Source organism: Epinephelus fuscoguttatus, linkage group LG16 (assembly GCF_011397635.1).
Source record: "Epinephelus fuscoguttatus linkage group LG16, E.fuscoguttatus.final_Chr_v1".
In the NCBI taxonomy this organism is placed as follows: domain Eukaryota; kingdom Metazoa; phylum Chordata; class Actinopteri; order Perciformes; family Serranidae; genus Epinephelus; species Epinephelus fuscoguttatus.
The window spans coordinates 22,957,534-22,977,405 of NC_064767.1; the positions used below are offsets into that span (position 1 = coordinate 22,957,534).

General features: G+C 39.4%; 1 protein-coding gene across 2 annotated transcripts; it reads left to right on the top strand.

Moving 5' to 3' along the window:
- The first annotated feature begins 2,765 nt into the window (after positions 1–2,765).
- agpat5 (1-acylglycerol-3-phosphate O-acyltransferase 5 (lysophosphatidic acid acyltransferase, epsilon)) lies at positions 2,766–17,291 on the top strand. 2 transcript variants are annotated; one of them, XM_049600797.1, is made up of 9 exons: positions 2,770–2,910; positions 3,351–3,588; positions 4,852–4,921; positions 5,008–5,123; positions 5,233–5,322; positions 7,102–7,192; positions 8,318–8,479; positions 13,437–13,560; positions 15,867–17,291. In XM_049600797.1, the coding sequence occupies exons 2-9, from the start codon at positions 3,370–3,372 to the stop codon at positions 16,090–16,092; spliced, it is 1,098 nt and encodes a 365-aa protein (XP_049456754.1). In that variant the 5' UTR covers positions 2,770–2,910; positions 3,351–3,369; the 3' UTR covers positions 16,093–17,291. The 2 variants fall into 2 exon arrangements, with proteins under 2 accessions (XP_049456753.1, XP_049456754.1); XM_049600796.1 differs by having other exon boundaries at positions 2,766–3,588.
- The last annotated feature ends 2,581 nt before the right edge of the window (positions 17,292–19,872 follow it).

Genomic DNA, 19,872 nt, shown 5'->3' on the forward strand with positions numbered 1-19,872 from the left:
TTATTACAATTACATGAATGACACGTGTCGTCTCTTAGGGTCCGTCCAATCTTTTTCTCATTTGTTGGGTTTTTTAACTCGTTGTTTGAACAACCAACAGCTTACAAAGAACATCAAGAACATCATCAACATCATCGCATATTCTGTCAAATAAAGAGCAGTTCAATAAAACAAGGTCACTTCAACAACTGACAGCAGTATACACGCCGCAGAAGCCCTCCAGACTTAAATATTTATTGTGACGTATCTTTCAGTTTTCCATCTTTATTGAAATTGAATTTTGATAAGATTAATTTAACTGTCTGATATTTTTCCCCCACCATTATTGTATAAAGAATGAAGTGCCCTTTTGACAATAACAACTTGATTATGAAAAGGACAAAGCGCAGTGTTTTGATGGACCAATCTGTCAAAAGTGTTGTTGGGGTCCACTCAGTTGTGTCCCTGGGAGACAGATGACAAATGAACATGCAGCTGTACTACAGCTTGCACTCACACTTGTCACTCACAATTAGGAAGCAGAGATGAAAAGTAACTAGATGACTCAAATACTGTGCTTTAAATTTACTGAAATATTAATTGAGAATTTGTAGTTTTGACATATGGGGCGGTTAATATTTCCAAAGTATTTAAGTTCATAAAGTGTAAATCAAAAACAGTAAAGAAAAGTGATTTACCTCTCTATCTTTGCACCAAACTCGTGGAGCCACTTCATGAGGCCAAGCCCAGTAAAACAAAGAATTGTATCAGTGTTATACCCAAGGTGAGGACAATATGACTGATAGCACACTGAGCAACACCCTCTGTTATCTACCCACCAAAGAATGTAGGTTTCATTTCAGCATCGGGGGAACGCATTAACAGGGGGCTTGGTGTCCTCTGCCAGGAAATTTTGAGTGTCAGACACTTAATTTCCTGCATACTGGTGAATTTTCCATCAATTTGTGCATTTTCTGCATCGAAAGTCCTCTTTTACTTTCAATCACGCCTGTGTCCCCACTCTCACCACAAGCATTGCTAAATCATTTCTGTCTGATTTAATTCTTTTCATAAAATAGTCTAAAATTAGAATTCATGTGATGTAAATCATCTGCAATAGGAAAACAGGAAGATATCCACTCTGTATTGCAGTTAAAAAGAGAAATATTGCCTGTTGAGGAAGGCTGATAGAGGATAAAGAAACTAAACTCAGTTGAATAACATACAACTTTTTGCTCAGCCTGCAATATACGGATGTATATGTATCACCATGGGTCTTGCAGGTTAAGCAGATGGTGGACAAATGTGGTTTGTATTAACTCTGGCTCACATAGAAGTGTAACATCGAATGGTTGAAACCAAGTCTGGAACAGAGGCTAGAAGATCAATTCATGCAAAAGTGGCAAAGTGAGCTCGGGAGTATGACATCATGTGCTAGTACCAGGTTAGACCCCTTTTGCCTTAAGAACTGCCTTAATTCTTCATGGCATAGATCCAACAAGGTGCTGGAAACATTCCTCAGAGATCTTGGTCCATACTGACATGACAGCATCAGACAGTTGCTGCTGATTTGTTGGCTGCACGTCCATGATGTGAATCTTCTGTTCCACCACATCCCAAAGGTGCTCTATTGGATTGAGATTGTCATGTTCAAGAAACCAGTTTGAGATGATTTGAGCTTTGTGACATGGTGCGTTATCCTGCTGGAAGTAGCCATCAGAAGATGGGTACACTGTGGTCATAAAGGGATGGACACGGTCAGCAACAATACTCAGGTATGACCAGTCTGACCATTCTCCTCTGACCTCTGGCATCAACAAGGCATTTTCACTCAGAGAACTGCTGCTCACTGGAGATTTTCTCTTTTTCTGACCATCCTCTGTAAACCCTAGAGATGGTTCTGTGTGAAAATCCCAATAGATCAGCAGTTACTCAGACCAGCCCGTCTGGCACCAACAACCATGCCACGTTCAAAGACAGTTAAATCACCTTTCTTCCCCATTCTGATGCTCGGTTTGAACCTCAGTAGGTCGTCTTGACCATGTCTACATGCCTAAATGCGTTGAGTTGCTACCATGTGACTGGCTGATTAGCTATTTGCGTTAATAAGCAGTTGAACAGGTGTACCTAATAAAGTGGCCAGTGAATGTACGTTGAAATTAAACAAGAGCTTAAACTGGAGACGTATCTGCTGTATGAAAACCAAAAGTAGAGACAGGCTATTTATAATGTAGAGTAAACAACACCAGAATTCCTAAAGTCAGTGGAAGATTTAAAGTGCTGGATAGAAACCAGAGGATCTATGATGATAATTGTGGGGGAGATGATTATCATATTTTGCCTGAATGTCAGAAAAAATATTATTTAAACCGCCCATGTATGTTTAAATTAATTTTGTTATTACAGTCAGATAAGCCAACAGTTATTTGTTTTTCTTTTTTTAATGATGTCCTTCCTTTTATTAGTAACATTTGTTATACTTAAGCCATGTTTTGTATTGTTGTATGGGGTGTTTGTGCTCCATACAATGTGATGTGATCTAGAGTCAAATAATTAGAAGAAATAAAAATAGTAACCATGACAACACACTTCGATATACCTTTAAAAATGTTCCTATGTACTGTTTAATTTGTGTAAAACAGCTGAAACATGCAGGAAAAAAGGGGTCATGGCCCTTTAATTATGGAGCATTATAGAACTCGTGGTGCGGCCCGCCCATTGGCTGGCTTCCACTACGTCATCTGACGAATCAGCTTCGTCGATGTTACATGGTGTCATTACGTAGGGAGGCGTGTGTGACATTTGCTGCAAGAAGCTAGTTTCTGAACAGCTAGCCCGGATAAAGATGAAGAACTAGAGGCGGAAAAGAAACTATTTCGTCTTTTAACAACCGGGCTGACGTTTGGGTTGAACTTTACTTCCGTACCCGCGGTAAATAAGACAGTTTATATCAAATGTAGCGTAAGGTGAAACTTCCTGTCCGGCTGAACACGTTAAACAGTAGGCTAACGCTTTCTCTTAACTTGTACCGTAAATGTCCGGGTTGAAGTGGTGCTCTGCGTTGCTGTCCTGCGATGTTAAAACTAACCAGATAACTTTAATTATTTTTTATGTCGCAGTATGGACCGCTACTAGCGCTTAACCCGAGTTTGCTGACTGCCTTTTGCACACAAGGTTAAAATTAGCTTTAGCCGGCTAGCTCCTGACTCCCCTCCAGCTGCAGCTTTCTCACTTTCTTATGCTGACTTATCAGGACAGGTGTGCTGAAAGTAGGCCAGGTGTGGACTGGGATAGATAGGGGAAACTTAATCACAGTGCTCGACGAGTACGTCCCACAGTCTACTTCAGGGATTTTTTTTTTGCTACTTTAGTAGAGGCAGAGGTGGGACCATGCTGCTCTCCTTGGTTGTGCACACATACTCGCTGCGGTACTGGTTTCCAGCCACGGTCATGCTGGGGACAGCTCCAGCTTATCTGCTGTCATGGGGCACTTGGCGCTTACTTTCAGCTGTCCTGCCAGCGAGGGTGTATCACAAGTGGGACGACCGGTTGTACTCCATCTACCAGAGTATGGTCCTGTTCTTCTTTGAGAACTACACAGGAGTTGAGGTCAGTGACCTTTCATTTACTTCATATAAACTTACAGTAATAAGACAAACCTGAGGTCGATAGTGTGGTCGCCATGTGAATTTCACCCACTTATATCTAGCCTGATAAAATCTGACCTGCAAGCTTTGAACTTGCAATTAATATTGCATGCAGACCATTTAGATCAGTGCATTACTGCAGGTGTCTGCATTTGCTGTGACTCTTAAAATAACAATGGAGCCAGACATAGAGGCTGTTAAATGAGAGCTTGATAAACTAGTTGGAGGGCAAGAAGGTCTGCATTCTTTTGCCCTGTTGTTGCCACTCCTCTTAACGGTTGGTACATTCAAATGTGCAGAAAAACAACAGTTACAGTGTGGGAGCTGGTGCGTTGTCATCTCTAATATGATGTTAATGTATAAAAACATTGTCCCACAGATTGGAGGCCACATGAGAAGATTGGAGGGGCCATTTTTAAACAATATGTTTATTTAATTTTCTTATTTTTCACAAGAATATAAGACAAACACATACAAACTACTAGTTTAGATCATCAAACATATGTAGGGGGTTACAGGAAGTAGTCTGTGTTGCAGGTAAATCACAGGTAACAAGAATCCAGGTTCAGGAAACTCCTTGTAAAATAATGGCAGAAGAATCGGGTCCAAGATATTTTAGATTAGGCAGCCAGACTTTGCACAACTGATCCTCTTTGGTATGTCAAACAAAAGCTATTCCAGAGGAATCAGCTCAAATAAAACTTTGCACAGAAGGCCTGATCAATACTCCTCTGTAATACTCCACTGTTTTTTCTTGCAGCAAAAGTAAGAATACTGTTTAACCTATTGCTGGTTGCAGCAGTTATATTTCTATTTGGGAAGCCCAGGATCAAAGATGTAGGACCCATTTCTAGATCCTTGTCAAATATTTTCTCCATTTCACATAATATTTCACCCCAAATTTCTGTAATTTACAACATGACCATAGGCAGTGGGTTAAGATACCTATTACGGATTTACATTTGAGAGACAGAAGGAGAAAGAGAGGGATTAAAAGGGGATAAGAAGGGCCATTGTTAATGAATCCTCTTGGGTTAATTAAAAAAAAAAGCTGCTAGTTTAGTTCTATAAAAATGGGAAAAATCAGTCTGAACTGGAAACAAATCCTAATGAATTTGTTAAATATTTAACAAAACAAAAAAATGGTCTTTAAGTAGAATATTTTGCAAAGTGATGACACTCCAGGGAGTCTGTAACATCTCTAACCTGCTTTCTTTCTCTTTAGATTGTTATATATGGAGATATACCAAAGAACAAAGAGAACGTGATCTACCTGTCTAATCACCAGTGCACAGGTAACACATTTGCGTATTAATATCTCAGTCCAGCATAGAGCAGATTGGAGTAAATATCTAATCTCTATGTATGTGTTTCCTTGCAGCTGACTGGATCATTGCTGACATGCTCGCCATCAGGCAGAGTGCTCTTGGCCACGTCAGGTACGTCCTTAAAGATGGACTCAAGTGGCTCCCGTTGTACGGATGGTATTTCGCTCAGGTAATGCAACTGTGTGAGTATTTGAATGTCATTTTGTAACAGATTTAAGGGTGAAAACTTGAATCACATTCCCTGCGGCTGTTCTCATCAGATTGTCTTTGTGTTGTAGCATGGAGGGGTATACGTGAAACGAAGTTCAAGGTTTAATGAAGCAGCGATGAGGAAGAAGCTCCTCACTCAGACTCAGCGTGGAACACCAGTAGGTACACTTTACACATGTTCTGTATCAGCCTATTGACTACAGGCATATTTACTCTATAAGGCTGACAAACTGTCTGCGGTCTTCCTAAAGATGACAGCTCAGGGCCTTATTTTCCAAATTTTTCTGACCATCACAGGCTTGTTCTCGAGTTCTTGCCAGTGAAATTCACTGCAGGGCTTTCTGCAATAATCTTCCAAAATTCTGTCCTCCAAAAGTTCCTTCTTACCCTAACTCTAATTAGGATGTTGATGTGAAAATTTTCTCAGAGTTTGTATTAACAAAACATCTGATGACGCCAGCAGCAGTGAAATAAAATGGATAATCAGATACTGAATGCAGAAGGGTTCAATAGCAGTGTGCGTTATTGTGTTGAAAGGGCTTGTTTTTAATCACTTTTTGGGATTTATCTGCAGGGGATTAGTGCATCTGTGTGTGTGTCTGTGCGTGAGAGGGAATGAATGAGTCGACAGAAGTGGTCCTGGTGACCCGAGCAGGCACTGTGAAAGCTCTGTTGTGAAATGGTGAAAGTTAAAGGAAACATAATAACGTTAATACATAATAATAAGTTGTCACAAATCAGAACACTCATTTTAACATTCACGCTTTTATCTTTGTTCCTGTTTGATTCATTTGAGTTATTTCTTTCGCACATGTTAAAAAATAAATAAAATAAACAGTAAAACAAACATAGCAAACTCTCAATACACAAAATTTTCTGAAACAAAAAATAAACAAACAACAAACAAATATTTACATGTCCAAAGAGTAGTGGAAAAAAGTATTCAGTTATATTGTCCCACCTTTTCTCCATAACTCATTGAACTCACTATGAAACACAAACATAACTCGCAAAAAAAAGATGTACAACCCAAATATCCACCCAGTGATGATCAGATATAACTTCAACAATTAAACAAATACCTCATGATCGTTCTACCAACCCTTCCTCGTTGCTGTACCACGTAGAGAGCTGTATATCATCTTGAATTGATTTATATTTGAATTTTGCTCAAGTTGTATATTCAAACCATTCCACAAAGTCAGCCCACAAATTGAAATACACAACTCTTCACAGTGGTACAAATACTTCATGATAACTGTCAAAGTAAATACAAAAGTTGGTTATAATTGCAGTCTGGTGAGCAATAACAAGTCAGACCTACTCCATTGGTCATGTATGATGATGCTGTTCTCTGAGCAAAGAGGGCTTGAATTGACTTAAATGCAGCCGGCGGACAGAGCCGTGATCTGTTTGAGACAATAAGTCAACGTCACGTCCTGTGTGTTTTTTAATCTGGTGGAAGGATTTTTCAGTCAAAGGTGAAACAGCAAAGATATGATGGGTTATATTGTGATTTGCCATGTGTGCTCCATTAACTCCAGTAGAACTGGCTTCAGTGCAAATTTCGAATGCTGTCATGATGTCATGTCCTTTCCTTCTTTTATAGTTTTCTTGTAAATGTCGATGTGGAACAGTCATTTTTGTAGACATGTTGTTTTATCTGGCATCACTGAAGTGGGGGAAAGATGATGTGATACAGTGTTAGGTTGAGTCTACAACACCAGAGAGTTTTCAGTTCAGTTGCAATCCAAACAGAATTAAAAGAGCAAGGTGATGAAAACGGCTTCTTCTAAACAGCCTAAGTTCAGTGCGGTGTTTGGCTTTCGTGTTCAACAAATCCCGTCAGTGTCAGAAATTTCATTTCAGCCAGTTGCAACAAAAACCAAACACTGAAGAGGCTTTGACTTCATGTGTTTTTCTCTCTCCCCCCACAGATGTACCTTGTCATCTTCCCAGAAGGAACTCGGTATAATCCAGAGCTCAAGAATGTTATCGCTGACAGTCAGGCTTTTGCTACGAAAGAAGGTACCGGCATGATAGCAGCCATTTACTGCTGTACTGCTGCATACTAATTCAGCACAGCACACTCAGCCTGTAAAACAGCTTACAAAGTTTTGTTGTGTGACCTGTGATCACCCCTGCAAGCTACTGTGTGACCAAAGAGCACCACGAAATTGTTTATTTCAAAGTCAAGTTTTCAGTTCATATCGTTAATTATTAGAATCATTTTACAAAGATCAGTACAAAATGAATATTGCCTAAAAACAGCATTTCCAATTCTGTCTTTTGAACATTTTTTGATTTACCTGTTTATTGAAATATGAATTAGTGAAGCTTTATAAACAGAAAATGGCTATAATAATTTTGTCATCACTGGATTACTGGTGTGGTGCCAGTAATTGGTCAGCATCCACCAAAACTGCTTATTAAATTTTCCAGCTGGTGCAGCTCAGTTTGAGGACTGAACGGACTTGCTGCTTTCCAACAGGATCATTTATTGCTCATAAAGAATCTGTTGGAAACAGATGTCTCTTCTGGTTATTTTTGTAGCGCGAGAAAGTGACTGATTTATAAGGTGATATTATTTAACTGCAATGCAATTTTCTCATATAACTCTACAATTTACACAGCTAGATACATTTGTTGCATCAATATGATTATTGTGATGCTGCTGTCGGGCACTGTGGTGTTTAGGTCGACTCACAAACTGCATCCATTCTGCGGAGATTAAGCCTATCTCTGGACCGCAGCTCTGAATATCACCTTCCCCCATTAATCCAAATAAATCGCTCTGGAGAGCCGACATGTGCACATGACATTATCTGCTATTAGTGAGGTATTAGTGAGCAGAGGGTGGTGCCACGTTGACAGAGGAACAACAGACTGTGCAGTAATTTACCAAAACACAGAAATTCACATAAAATTACTGTGTTTTTAATATCGTGTTTATTCGTCAGGTGTTTTGGAGGGAGTTTAGCTATTATTTTGAGAGGAGAGACAGGGAGATTAAAGGTAACAAAGGTTCCCAGACACACTCACTCTGGGAAGTTGCAGTTACATGACTAGCATCTTGTATCATGCAGGCTGATGTGGCGTGCTTCATATTCACGCTGTTAAAATAACCTTTATTCAACCTGTTCCTCTCCACAGGACTGGCTGTCCTGAAGCACACACTCACACCCAGAATGAAGGCCTCTCACATCGCCCTCCAGTCCATGAAGGACCACCTGAGTGCTGTGTATGATGTCACGGTGGCCTATGAGGGAACGCGGGATGCCTCTGGTCAAAGAAGACCTGCACCATCAATGCCCGGTAAGCAGGCATCTGGCCTTGGACATGTTTAGAAATCTTAGTTAAACGTAAGGAATGCTATTTAGGAACAACTGGTTAATGGTTGTTAACACAATGTGGCCCCTCCTCTCTTCGCTGCTTGTATGTACACTGCAAGCTTCTGTGCTATTGTAGGAAAGTGACATGAGTTGCAATGGAAAAGACGATACTTTAGCAAGCTAAACGCTAGCACTTTTCTGTCCAGCAGAAAACAGACATACTCCCCATTGCTCCTCACCCCCATCCTCTCCTTCAGTCCTGGCAGGTGAAAGTGAAAGCCCTAGATTCACTCTTGTTTTGGAATGAGCTTTGGTGCTTGGGATTTTGCCTCACTATATCTGTGGGAGCTTTTTCGTCCCTATGACTTTGATTTTCGTAGCCTCCTCTTGGGTGCATGCTGCTGCTACCTGATCACTACCCTTTTATAAAGTTGTGAACTTACCTGATTGTTGAGCCCAGGAGCGTCCCAAACACAGCAAATTAAGGACACAGCAAGTAAGGGATTACTTTTGAATGAGTCCATACATTGTGGTTTTTGGGGGTTTTTTTGTTTGTTTTTTTTCTTCAGGAAATCCTGCGCATTATATCTTGTAAGTATTTTCTTTAAGAGACAGAGACAGTCACTTTTCAACCTGGTCTCACAGTATGATCTGCACCTGAATATCTTGTCTTAATATATTAAAAAAAATCCTCATTAGCTGCAAGGTATAAACTCTCACACAGGACACATGCAGCCGGACTATATTTGGCAAGCCCACCTCCTGGGGAGTTAGCCAGGCCAGCGCACAGAGCAGAAGATGGGTCGTCTCCAGAGCAATCTGTTTCGCCCAGTCATTGCTCCTTTCCTGCTGTCGTATTATTAGTCATATTATTCCAGTTGCTGCCTATTTATACCTGGCATTGAAATGTGATCTCTGTCTGGATACAATTATAATAATAACTTTATTTATAGCAGCTTTTAAAACTATCGTTCCAAAGTGCTTCACACACAAGGACAAATAGAGGACAGCAGGAGAGCAATCAGGTATAAATTTATAATCAATGAATAAAGACAATAAAACAGCTGAAAATAAAGAAAAATAATGGATTAAAGTACACATAAAATAACAGAAATCACAGTTAACAGGTAAAATAAGTGAGGAAGAAGTCAGACGTTAAAAGTGAGTCTTGAAAAACGATTTAAAAGGTGGCAGTGAATTTTCTAGTCTAAGTTTCCAAGGTAAGCTTTTCCAAAGGGCTTGAGCCCACATATGGAGGTTGATCTCAGCTCAGTGTAAATGTAGTTTTTTCAGCTACTAAAACTCTTTCCTCACGAGAATGATATAGAAATGAATGACGCCCATTTGTTGCATCTCTTCCCTCGACTGGGAGCGTGCCATGTTTATTGAAAACTATTTTACATATTGAAATTAAATCATCGTGCTGACAGAATCAACATAACGAGAGCACCCATTAATAGCTGCCGTGATTGCAAATGCACGTGGACCTGATTACAATTTTAAAAATTGTGTGTAAACAGCAGCTATTAATGCAGGATATGTGATTTGTTTTTTTCACCCTAGAGATACAAGAAGAATTTTAACACCAGATATAAAACAACAGACTGTCAGCTAACAGCAGCAGCAATCTTCCTCCTGTGTATCCACAGACACACAGGCGTTATATCATCATTGCTGCAACACTGTGTACACCCGCTCGGTAATTACTCACATAGCAAACATTACCTGTTAACAGCCGCGTCTTCCTGTAAACAGCATGACTCCATGTTCTGGAGGTTTTGATTATTCCATGTTCCCGGTGGTTCGACAAGCACTGTTTGAATGTTAACAAAAAAAACCAAAACATCCCGTTTCAGTCAGGAATAAACATCAATGTGTTTCTAGAAAACGGAACAGAGAGAATAGACGCATTCTTCTCGTCATCACGCACTTCCTGGTCCCATGTGGTGAAGGTGACTTTAATGATTTCACAAGGAAGTGACTCGAGGCTGCGTCTGAGTTTCACATCTGACAAAATCGGTATGATATCATCAGTTTGAATCCTTCATCTTACCGTCATGGTACGATTTAGGACCCTACAGGTCGTGTACAGTTTGTGACTTGTATTTAAAGACTCGGATCACAGTTTCTGCCAGTTTGCTGAGATAATAAAACTTAAATATATTTAACATCTCACTGTAAAGTCATAACAGGGTCATTACCTAGCAGCTTACCCAGGATATCGCAGTACAGGTCATGGATTTTCTTTAACGATCATGGAGAAACTTTTTATTGAATTTATGGGACCTTACAAAATAAAGCTGCTTTTCTTCAAATACTTTTAAATTTTGACTTTATGTGAAGTTTTGCCCTCAAAGGTTATTTTAATCATTTTTGCGATTGTAATCAAAGCTTCACCCATTCGATCCAGTCAATACAAGCTTAACATTCAGAACCAGATGGAAAAACAAGCTCAACAGGTATCACACAGAGAAAAGAAAACCTACTTAAGAAATGATGAAAATTCAAAAAAAAATGCTACTTTGAAAAAAATAAACACCAAATAACTTCTAGGTATGGTATGAATACTGCACAGAATCCATATTTGATTGCAAGAAAGTGAGAACTAGTGGAGATACGAAGTTTTTTTTAAAATGAGAAGATTCTTTGTTCGGGTAAAAATTCTTTGATTGGGGCATTAGTAGTGTAGTGGATAGTGCCGGCGCCCCATGTACAGAGGCATTGCCTCGCTGCAGCGGCCGTGGGTTCGAATCCGGCTTGCGGCCCTTTGCTGCATGTCAGTCCCCACTGTCTCTCTGTCTCCCCATTTCACCTTCTGTCCTGTCAATAAAGACAAAAAGCCAATAAAAATAATCTTTGGGGAAAAAAAACAAACTCTTTGATTACTGTAAAACATTCAGCGCAACAACTGTTTACGTGAATACTTGAATACAGATTAATGAATACAAATTATCCCTAGGGTTACTTGGATGTTCAGTACAATTTTAAGCACCAACCAGTGAAAAATAAGCAACTGATGAGGTTCAGAATAAAATTGCAAAAATGATCAAATTTAGCTCTGAGGGCCAGATTTAAAAGAGTTTGTGAGGAATACCCAAATATGAAATGTTGATGAGAATTTCAAGCAATGTCCTGATTGATTATTGGGCATGTTAACATTCAACAGTCAGTTAATCATTTAAAAAAGGCTACAACATCAAGTGCAAATTTTTCAGTAATAACCGAATAAATGAAATAATTCGAATAATAAAGTAATTCCTTCACCTGATGTTGTGATGCTTCAACTCCATTTTCAAATGCCTGTTGCCGAGGGAGGTGAAATAAATTGGCTGTCTGTAATGTTTTTTGGCTCATTCCTTGGAGTTGCGAGCTGGATGGTATTGATAAATGTCTGCAGCTCGGCAAAGACTTCTGCCTCTTATTGTGTGTTGTTCTCCAGCAATGTTAATTTACTCACCTACTCTAAACTAAGACTGTTTTGTCAGTATTATAATGTAAATCAAACAGCCTCAGGTTACAGTACTTGTATAATTAAATTCCCTCTGCAAAGGTCATTATTTTGAAAGCCAATAATGGAAATATTGGGCTGCTGTTTGTCTCCAGACACTGTTACTGATTAATTGTTGATCTGAATATTCAATAAATTGAATATCAATTTATTGTTGATTTGAATATTGAACAGAGTCGCAATGATTGAGAATTTAATGCAGTTAATTAAATCAATAATACAGTAGGCAGCTCTGGAAACAGTTGACTGACTACCTCTGTTTGATAGTCAGACTGAATGGCGAAAGCAACAGTATTTGACGACCTGCAAATTAGACTCAACAATCAGCCACCTTGTTCCAGAATAACATACCGCACCTGCAATGCTTTGGATAACAAATGACCCTCCATCAGGTGTTTATATCAGTAAATGAGCTCCTTGCAGCTCTTTAGTAGCTCCTCTTTGTTTGCAAACAAGATATTAAAGATTAATTTCCAGCTTTACTAGAGAGGATACGGATCAGGAGGCAGTTTGTCGCTACAGAGCAAAGAGTCGATTTCCTCCTTCTATTCCAGGAGGTTGTTTTTAAAGTGTGTTTTGGAGCATTGTTCAGCTCAAAACAAACACGACCTGCAGCAGAGGCTTGGATACTTTTATTTTAAGACTTCTTCATGTGTGTTCCTGCAAAAATAAATCATGCATTTTTGTGTCTCTCCTCCTGAGCGTCCGTCTGTCCACACGCACCATCTTTCATTGACTTGTCTGTGTTAATTTAAGTGGCGCGTTTCTGTCTGAAGGTCAGTTTGAATTTGTGCAGCCGCTGATTGAGGCGCTCTCTCCGCCAGTGAAGTGATGTTTCGCTGCTGACTTCGATCAGGTTTCCTCTTTTGGCCGCAGTGCCAGGTTTCCTGATAATATTGCATGTTGTGGAAACAGGAACTTGAAGGTCTCTGGGGATACACGTGTAGCCTTGAGCGTTCACACTTGGTTACATTTTTATGTCTGACCTTCTCAGACACTTTTCTGTCTATACTCGGCACTCTGACAGTTTAATGTTGACTTCACACTGATCATTGTAACATTTATTTCAGGGACATTTATTAGATGATGCAGAAACTGAATCTTATACAAATAAAGAATATTCAGTATTATGTCATATTAGACTTGACTGACTTTTCTATGTGTACACTTGACTTGATGTAGACTCAGATTTTTACCTGCTTTCATCATGAGATCTGCTCATAGGAATCAAACTGTGGTTCACCACGTTGACCAACAAGCTGTGTTATGTTACCAGTCTGTACTCTCTTCAGTCAGCGGGCCCTGGCATCACAGCGTCACAGCAGCTCTACTCTATCATTGTCGCCTGGCGCTTACTCTACGTGCCGTCTTGCTGAAAGGAGTTTCCTGTTTTTGTTTAGTCTCTTTATTTTTTTTTTTTTGTGTTTGACAGAATTCCTGTGCAAAGAATGTCCCAGAGTCCACATACACTTTGACCGCGTGGACATAAAGGAAATTCCTTCAGAGCCACTGTTTTTCCGCAGGTGGCTGCACGAGCGGTTCGAAATCAAGGACCGGTAAGTGTGTGTGGATGGAACAATTAATCATCTCGAAATTGAAACTGTTATTCAATCAGAGCGTAACCTGCAGTGATGTTTTTATGTTTGTTTTCCGCACGCCAACAGTTTTAAGCACAGATATGTGTCTTAACTTCTAAGAAAAAATGACCGTAGTAGTGGTTTCTAGCTTGTTCTGAAAATCTGTGTATGAACAGTTCCCTTTAGACCAGTGGTTCTCAAACTGGGGAGCGAGTAGCATGAGTGAAACATAAAGATCATGCTCTAGATATCATTTTAATGTAGCAATATCAAGAGTTTGCTTTTACACAACAGCACTACAAGCGCCATTTATTAGTTAACACTAAAAAGCGACAACACATTATAATTTGTTTATTTAATCGTTTATTTGGCGCCATCAACACGAGTAGTTCCACAAATGAGGTCGGACTGGACTTTGGCCAAGCAACATATAAACATCCCTGCACGCTGGCTTGCTACTTTGTGTAAGCTACATGTCACCGCAGGTCAGCTACTTTGTGCCATCCGGTGATTATCTGTATTTTTCCATTTATTGTGCAGCAAGTTAAATAAGAGTCTGCGGACAGTCACTGTGGTGGCATGTTTGAGTTTGAGTTAACAGCTTGATCAGACGGTAACATTACACTGCAACATCAGCTGTTGTCATATGAGCAAATGTGGAGGCTTGTAGTGAAGTTTTCAGGCGTCTTTACCTCCCTTCCTTTTTTTCTGAAGACCATTCATACAGTAAAACTTAGATTAATAGCCCGGGCTATTATTTGCTTAAATCACTGGACTCAACAGGCTTATATTTGGGACAGGCCTTTAATTCCGTTTACACAAAACTTTTTCTCAGCAAAGATGGGAAATACAATCAAATTTTTTATTTGAACCAGTATGAATATTGTATAAAAATTAAGCAAAACTAGGCACCCGAGGATTACAGCACCCAGCATACCGACACAACACCAATTTATCCTGTTAAACAATACTACAGACTAAAGAAATATAAATAACTTACCAAAGAATGGACATAACCTTATTACAGCTTCAGAGGGAGGGAGTCACCTCTTGTTTTTCGTCATGAATTACAATGTTCTCTGGTGCTCATGGTTTCAATAAAATGAAATTAATCAAGCTAACAATGTTTAGCAAGAGTTTTAGCAAAAAGTTAAACATTTATATTTAAGTGTGTGATCTAAACAGCTAACTATTGTTCACTCCAATGGGTGGTCAACAGTCATCATCAGATTTTGTACATCCAAAGAACTTCTATAAAAATTTGCTGCTTAGCAGCCAGACCAGGCTTCTAATAGAGACAGGCCTCTATTTGTCTAAATGTGTAGCTACACCAGGCTAGTAAAAGAGACCGGGCGTTTAATTGGGACTAGGCTTTTAACTGAAGTTTTAGTGTAATTTAAATGAAACATTATTTATGGAAATATGTTCATCTTTACAGTGCAAAGTTTGTCACAACGACTATTAATATAAGCTAATTAATGGTTAATATAATAAACAGTTCAAAACACCTGTAAAGCATCTGATATTGTAGAGCTAAAAGTCCCAGTGACATTTACTCTACATCAGCTTCAATAAAATGGCTGCTGGATTAATCTGCAGCTGTTATGATAATCCATTAAACTTCAGTTTTTTAAAGGAGCTCTGAACGATATTTAGAGGTTGCCTGCACACGGCTCTCAACATGGAGGTGGCTGAGCCGTCAGCAAACAGTGCTAACAGCAACAGTGCTGACAGAACTAATGGGTTCACAATGAGGGAACCTAAGGGTGAGATTTATGCTTCCACGAGTACTTTCTCTGCTCAGGACGCAATTACTCCACTATATCTTTACATAGCAAATAGTTGTTTGCCGTTATATAAATGTTCTCAATATTGTATGAAGCTTCTCCTGTGGGTTTGGGCTCTGGACTGTTTGTCAGACAAAACAACACATTTAAATAAGGCGTTTTATAAACCAGACAGTTACTAGACAATAATCAGCGGTTCACTGGATAATGAAAGTAATCATTAGTTGCAGAACATGTCCAGAACTATTGAAATAGCAGAGGTGTTTTGAAATAATAGTTGTTCCCTTTGATAAATTCAGGATAGATGGATGTGATCTACTGACAACACCAATCAAACCACAAAAATCCCCGATGTGATTTGGGTGCAGTTTTTGTGCTGTAACTGCTCTAAAGTTCCTGATGCCTGTTAGTCAGACAGATTTCTGCAGCCTTCTTTTGCTCTTTTGTGCTTTTCTAAGACGTGCTGAATTCCTAAGAGAGTTATCTGTCTTTTCAAAGGCTGCTGACAAATTTCTACGAGTCGGAGGATGCAGACAAACTATGCAGGTTCCCCGGGGAAGGAAAACGTTCTCCTCTGAACCTTTCAAAAACCCTCCCATCAGTGATGATCTTGGGGGGACTGACACTGCCATTACTGCTGACAGAGAATGGCAGGAAACTGTACGTGAGAACCTGGGTGTACGGGACACTGCTGGGCTGGCTGTGGGTGAACGCGTTTCCTTAACAAAGAGGGCAGAGGCTGCCACAATGAGACGCACAAAAGACATGGAGAGACATCACCGTTTTCCTGCATCGCAACCACACAAGGTGTGTTCCAGATGCAGAGCAGAATCTGATAAGAGGCTCAGAGATTTACCCCACATGTCTGGCTCACCGTTGACCTTGAGCTGAAAGCTGAATGGAGATTCGGAGAAATGTTAAGCTTTTTGTGCTACTTGTTCTCGCGCGTTACTTGGATTTGCAGCCTGAAATGATGAGAAAACATGAGTGGGTTTGGTGGAACGTATTAGAATTCTCTAAAATACCCCTTGTTATCTACTATAAAATAAAAAAAATAGCTATATACTTCTCTTAAAATAGTTCCCCCCTTCATCAAATTTAGCCAAACTAGTATTCATGCATGCTCACTTCTCCATCAAACATTGGCCACCTTTAAAGCTCTTATACGAGTTCTGAGAACGACGTACAACACGTTTAATGATCATGTTGAGCTGTTGTATGTAGCTGACACAGTACACCAGCCTACTGATGATGGATCATTAATTATTTATTGAAGTGCACTGACTCATTGACATTGGTTGTAATGTTATTGATGCCAAGGCCCACGTCAGGAGGTTTATGCACTTTGCTCATTTAAAGAGGTGTTTTTACATTAGTAGAAGAAAATAAATAGCATGCAGTCCTCTGTAGGGGCTCATAAACATGACACCAGCTGCATTGTTTACCATAAACATTCATCACTTTGTTTCATAAACTGATAATGAATGTAGCTGTAAGACACTCTCATTTATGCATATATGACAGAGTGATTTTTTTATGTCCAACACCCAAGATTTTACTAACATTGATAAATATTGACGAATTCAATCCATCGTAGAGTTTTGAGTCTTTGTCGCAGAGCACTGGCAGACGCCACAGTGAGCTCGTATGGAGGAGTGCAGATGATCTACCAATAAATATTGCTTTAACCTTAACATGTCAGTCATTGCCAAAACCTGGTGTATTTACCATGATGTTCTATGTGTGTTTTAAGTTGAGCAGTACTTGTTTGATGCCAGCCTGGATGACAGCAAAGAAACTTTGTCCTTTTTTTTTTTTTAGCCTAAATGTTATTTGTTTGTTTTATAATGGTTTATTGTCCACAGTTCCATAACTTTTATAAGCATTTATTACTTTGAGTACCATGTTACCGCTCACACAGAAGTATCTACCTAGCAAAAAGATGACAAAGCCATGTTACCAGTATATCACAGGTTCCTGTGCACTCAAAGCCATTTGTATAATAAATGTCACTGTATAGTAAAATGCACTGTATGTCCATCGTTGTTGTTTACTGTAATGAAACCATTGCATTTTTCCACGAGTCACTTTACATGTCAGCCGTCTCGTCTAGAGTTAGTCCGAGGTATGTTTTCCTCATGTGGATGGTACAGTTAAGTCTCATAGTTTTTACATGTCGCTCCAATACCTCACTTGAATAATCCTTCCTTGTTCTTAAATGACTCTTGTCAGCCATTTTATAGTCATTTTTATCCTGACAAGATCAGACTGTAACTCATCAGGAAAATTCTATGTAGACAGTATTTAAATGCCAACTGATTTTGGAAATGCGTGCCTTCTCTTTGGAGGAGTTGGTCCTCAGCCCTCTCATGGCGGTGGGGGGGCACAGTGGCTCTTTCCCGCCAGGTGACTGCATGGAAGCGCTCTGCTGGAGCTGCTGCTCACTGCAGCATGTGGTCACGTTGTCTACGGATCATAGTGGCTTATTTTGCTCAAAGAATGCATTGATTTACACTTTTTGAGGACTATTATTAAATGAAACCTTTAATGTATGTAAGTTCTGGAAATGGGGGGTCAGAATGAAATAAAGTGGTTTTCTTTGGGGAGAGTCAAGTTTTGTCTTTGTTGTCTCACTGTCCTGAACATGTGATCTTTACAGATACATTAGAGATGCACGACTACATCTGAGTACTACTGCCATGTGTTTTACTGATGGAAATATGCTGATTGGTAACCGAGTTAAACATGCACACCCAAGATTCAATTTTTGTAATAGCACATCAAATTAAAAATTTGATTTCTTTCATTTACAAACTTTACAAAAAGAGCAATAACCTGCAGTCAACCCTGCAGGTCTAAGGGCTTGAGCTGACTCAGGGACAGATTAAAATTTCAGTTTGGCCCTTATTGACAACCCACCTCCACACCACACTTACTGCCATCCCTCTGTGAGCTATGTACGTACCTTATCACCACCACATTTACATTCAGTACAGTGGACACAGCAGAGTACACATTACAAGCTTTATTATAAGCACAGAGACTCACCAGTGCTGCCGTGTTCAAATTGGTCTGGCCATCTGTAGGTTCAATTTGTAATTTAGTTGGTGGTAACTTGAATTATGAGCTCAGTGTAAATTAAGTTCTTAAAGTTGGCCTTTGCATGAAAGTCAGGTCTAAAAGGTCAGTAATGTTGCAGGACCTGCCTCTGTTTCTGTTGTACCTCAGCATATAGTGGTAAATACCAGCCAATCTGAAACCATTTCAAAGTGTTTATGGTTGTGATTACAACTATGCACTTTGTATGTGGGCACATTTTGTTTGGTAAAGTAAGATGGTGACTCTTAACTCAGTGTTTATACACTGTTGGTCGTGCACACCTACAGTATCTTGTCTTCCTCCCACCAATGTTTTCACATCACTGTTTGCACACTAAAGTGGGTCTGACAATCCCTACAGATACAATTACAGAAAGTTTTTGGCTTTCTGAATGTGTGTATTTACCCAAGAGACAGTCATTTCACTGAAAAAATTATTTTGTGGGTTGTTACACCCAGTATTCAAAAGTTAGATCATATTCTCCCAAATAAACAAGAAAATTTCTTTCAAAATTTAACTGAGTAAAAACAAATCAAACAGAGAAATGAGAAACTTGCCTGATAATGTGAAACTGTGTATGAATACACTGACGGTATGCCTTATTTATTTATCTATCAAATACAGAACAACAACAATAACAAAAAATCATTGACCAGTATTGATTATAAAGGAGAAAGGAGGAGGAGCACCTAAATTAAGAATTCCAATAAATGGGAAACTGATTTTGTGGACCCATAAAATGTTTGTTTTCTTTCTTTATACCAAAATGAGCTTTATTCTATTGTAGTGCTGTCTGATCTGAAACAGAAAATGTACCACTTACCTAGAACATTCATCTGTATACTCTCAGTGTCAACTTGGGTGTCAGCAGCTCAGTCCATAGGAACTTGAATAGGAAACCGGAGGGTTGCAGGCTCAAGTCCCCATCCGCACCAAATATGGAACATGTATTGGTAGCTACAGAGGTGCCAGCTCGCCTCCTCAAGCAAGGCACCCAATCCCCAATTGCTTGCTCCATGGGCAGCACCCTCACTGTGACATCTCTCTCTTTAATGCATGTATAAGACCTGTTTGTGCATGGGTGTGTATATTAGGCCTCTGTGTTTATATGACGACAAAGTGGAAAAAAAAGTCATTATATCTTATTATATCTTCTATATTATCTTTTCCAAGAGCTGCTTCAGACTTTACACCCTATGACATCACAAGTTTGAACCAGGGCACTCTAGCTTTTGGATTTTGAGAGGCAGTTGTTTATTTCTATTAATATTTTTGGGCTTTTTTAGACCATAGAAATAAAACGTATGAGTTTTGAAAATGAATGAAAATCTTCTTTAATATTCAGAAATACTACTTTCCAACTTTATCAAAAGTCAGCGAATGCAGCACGAACCAAGCTGCGCAT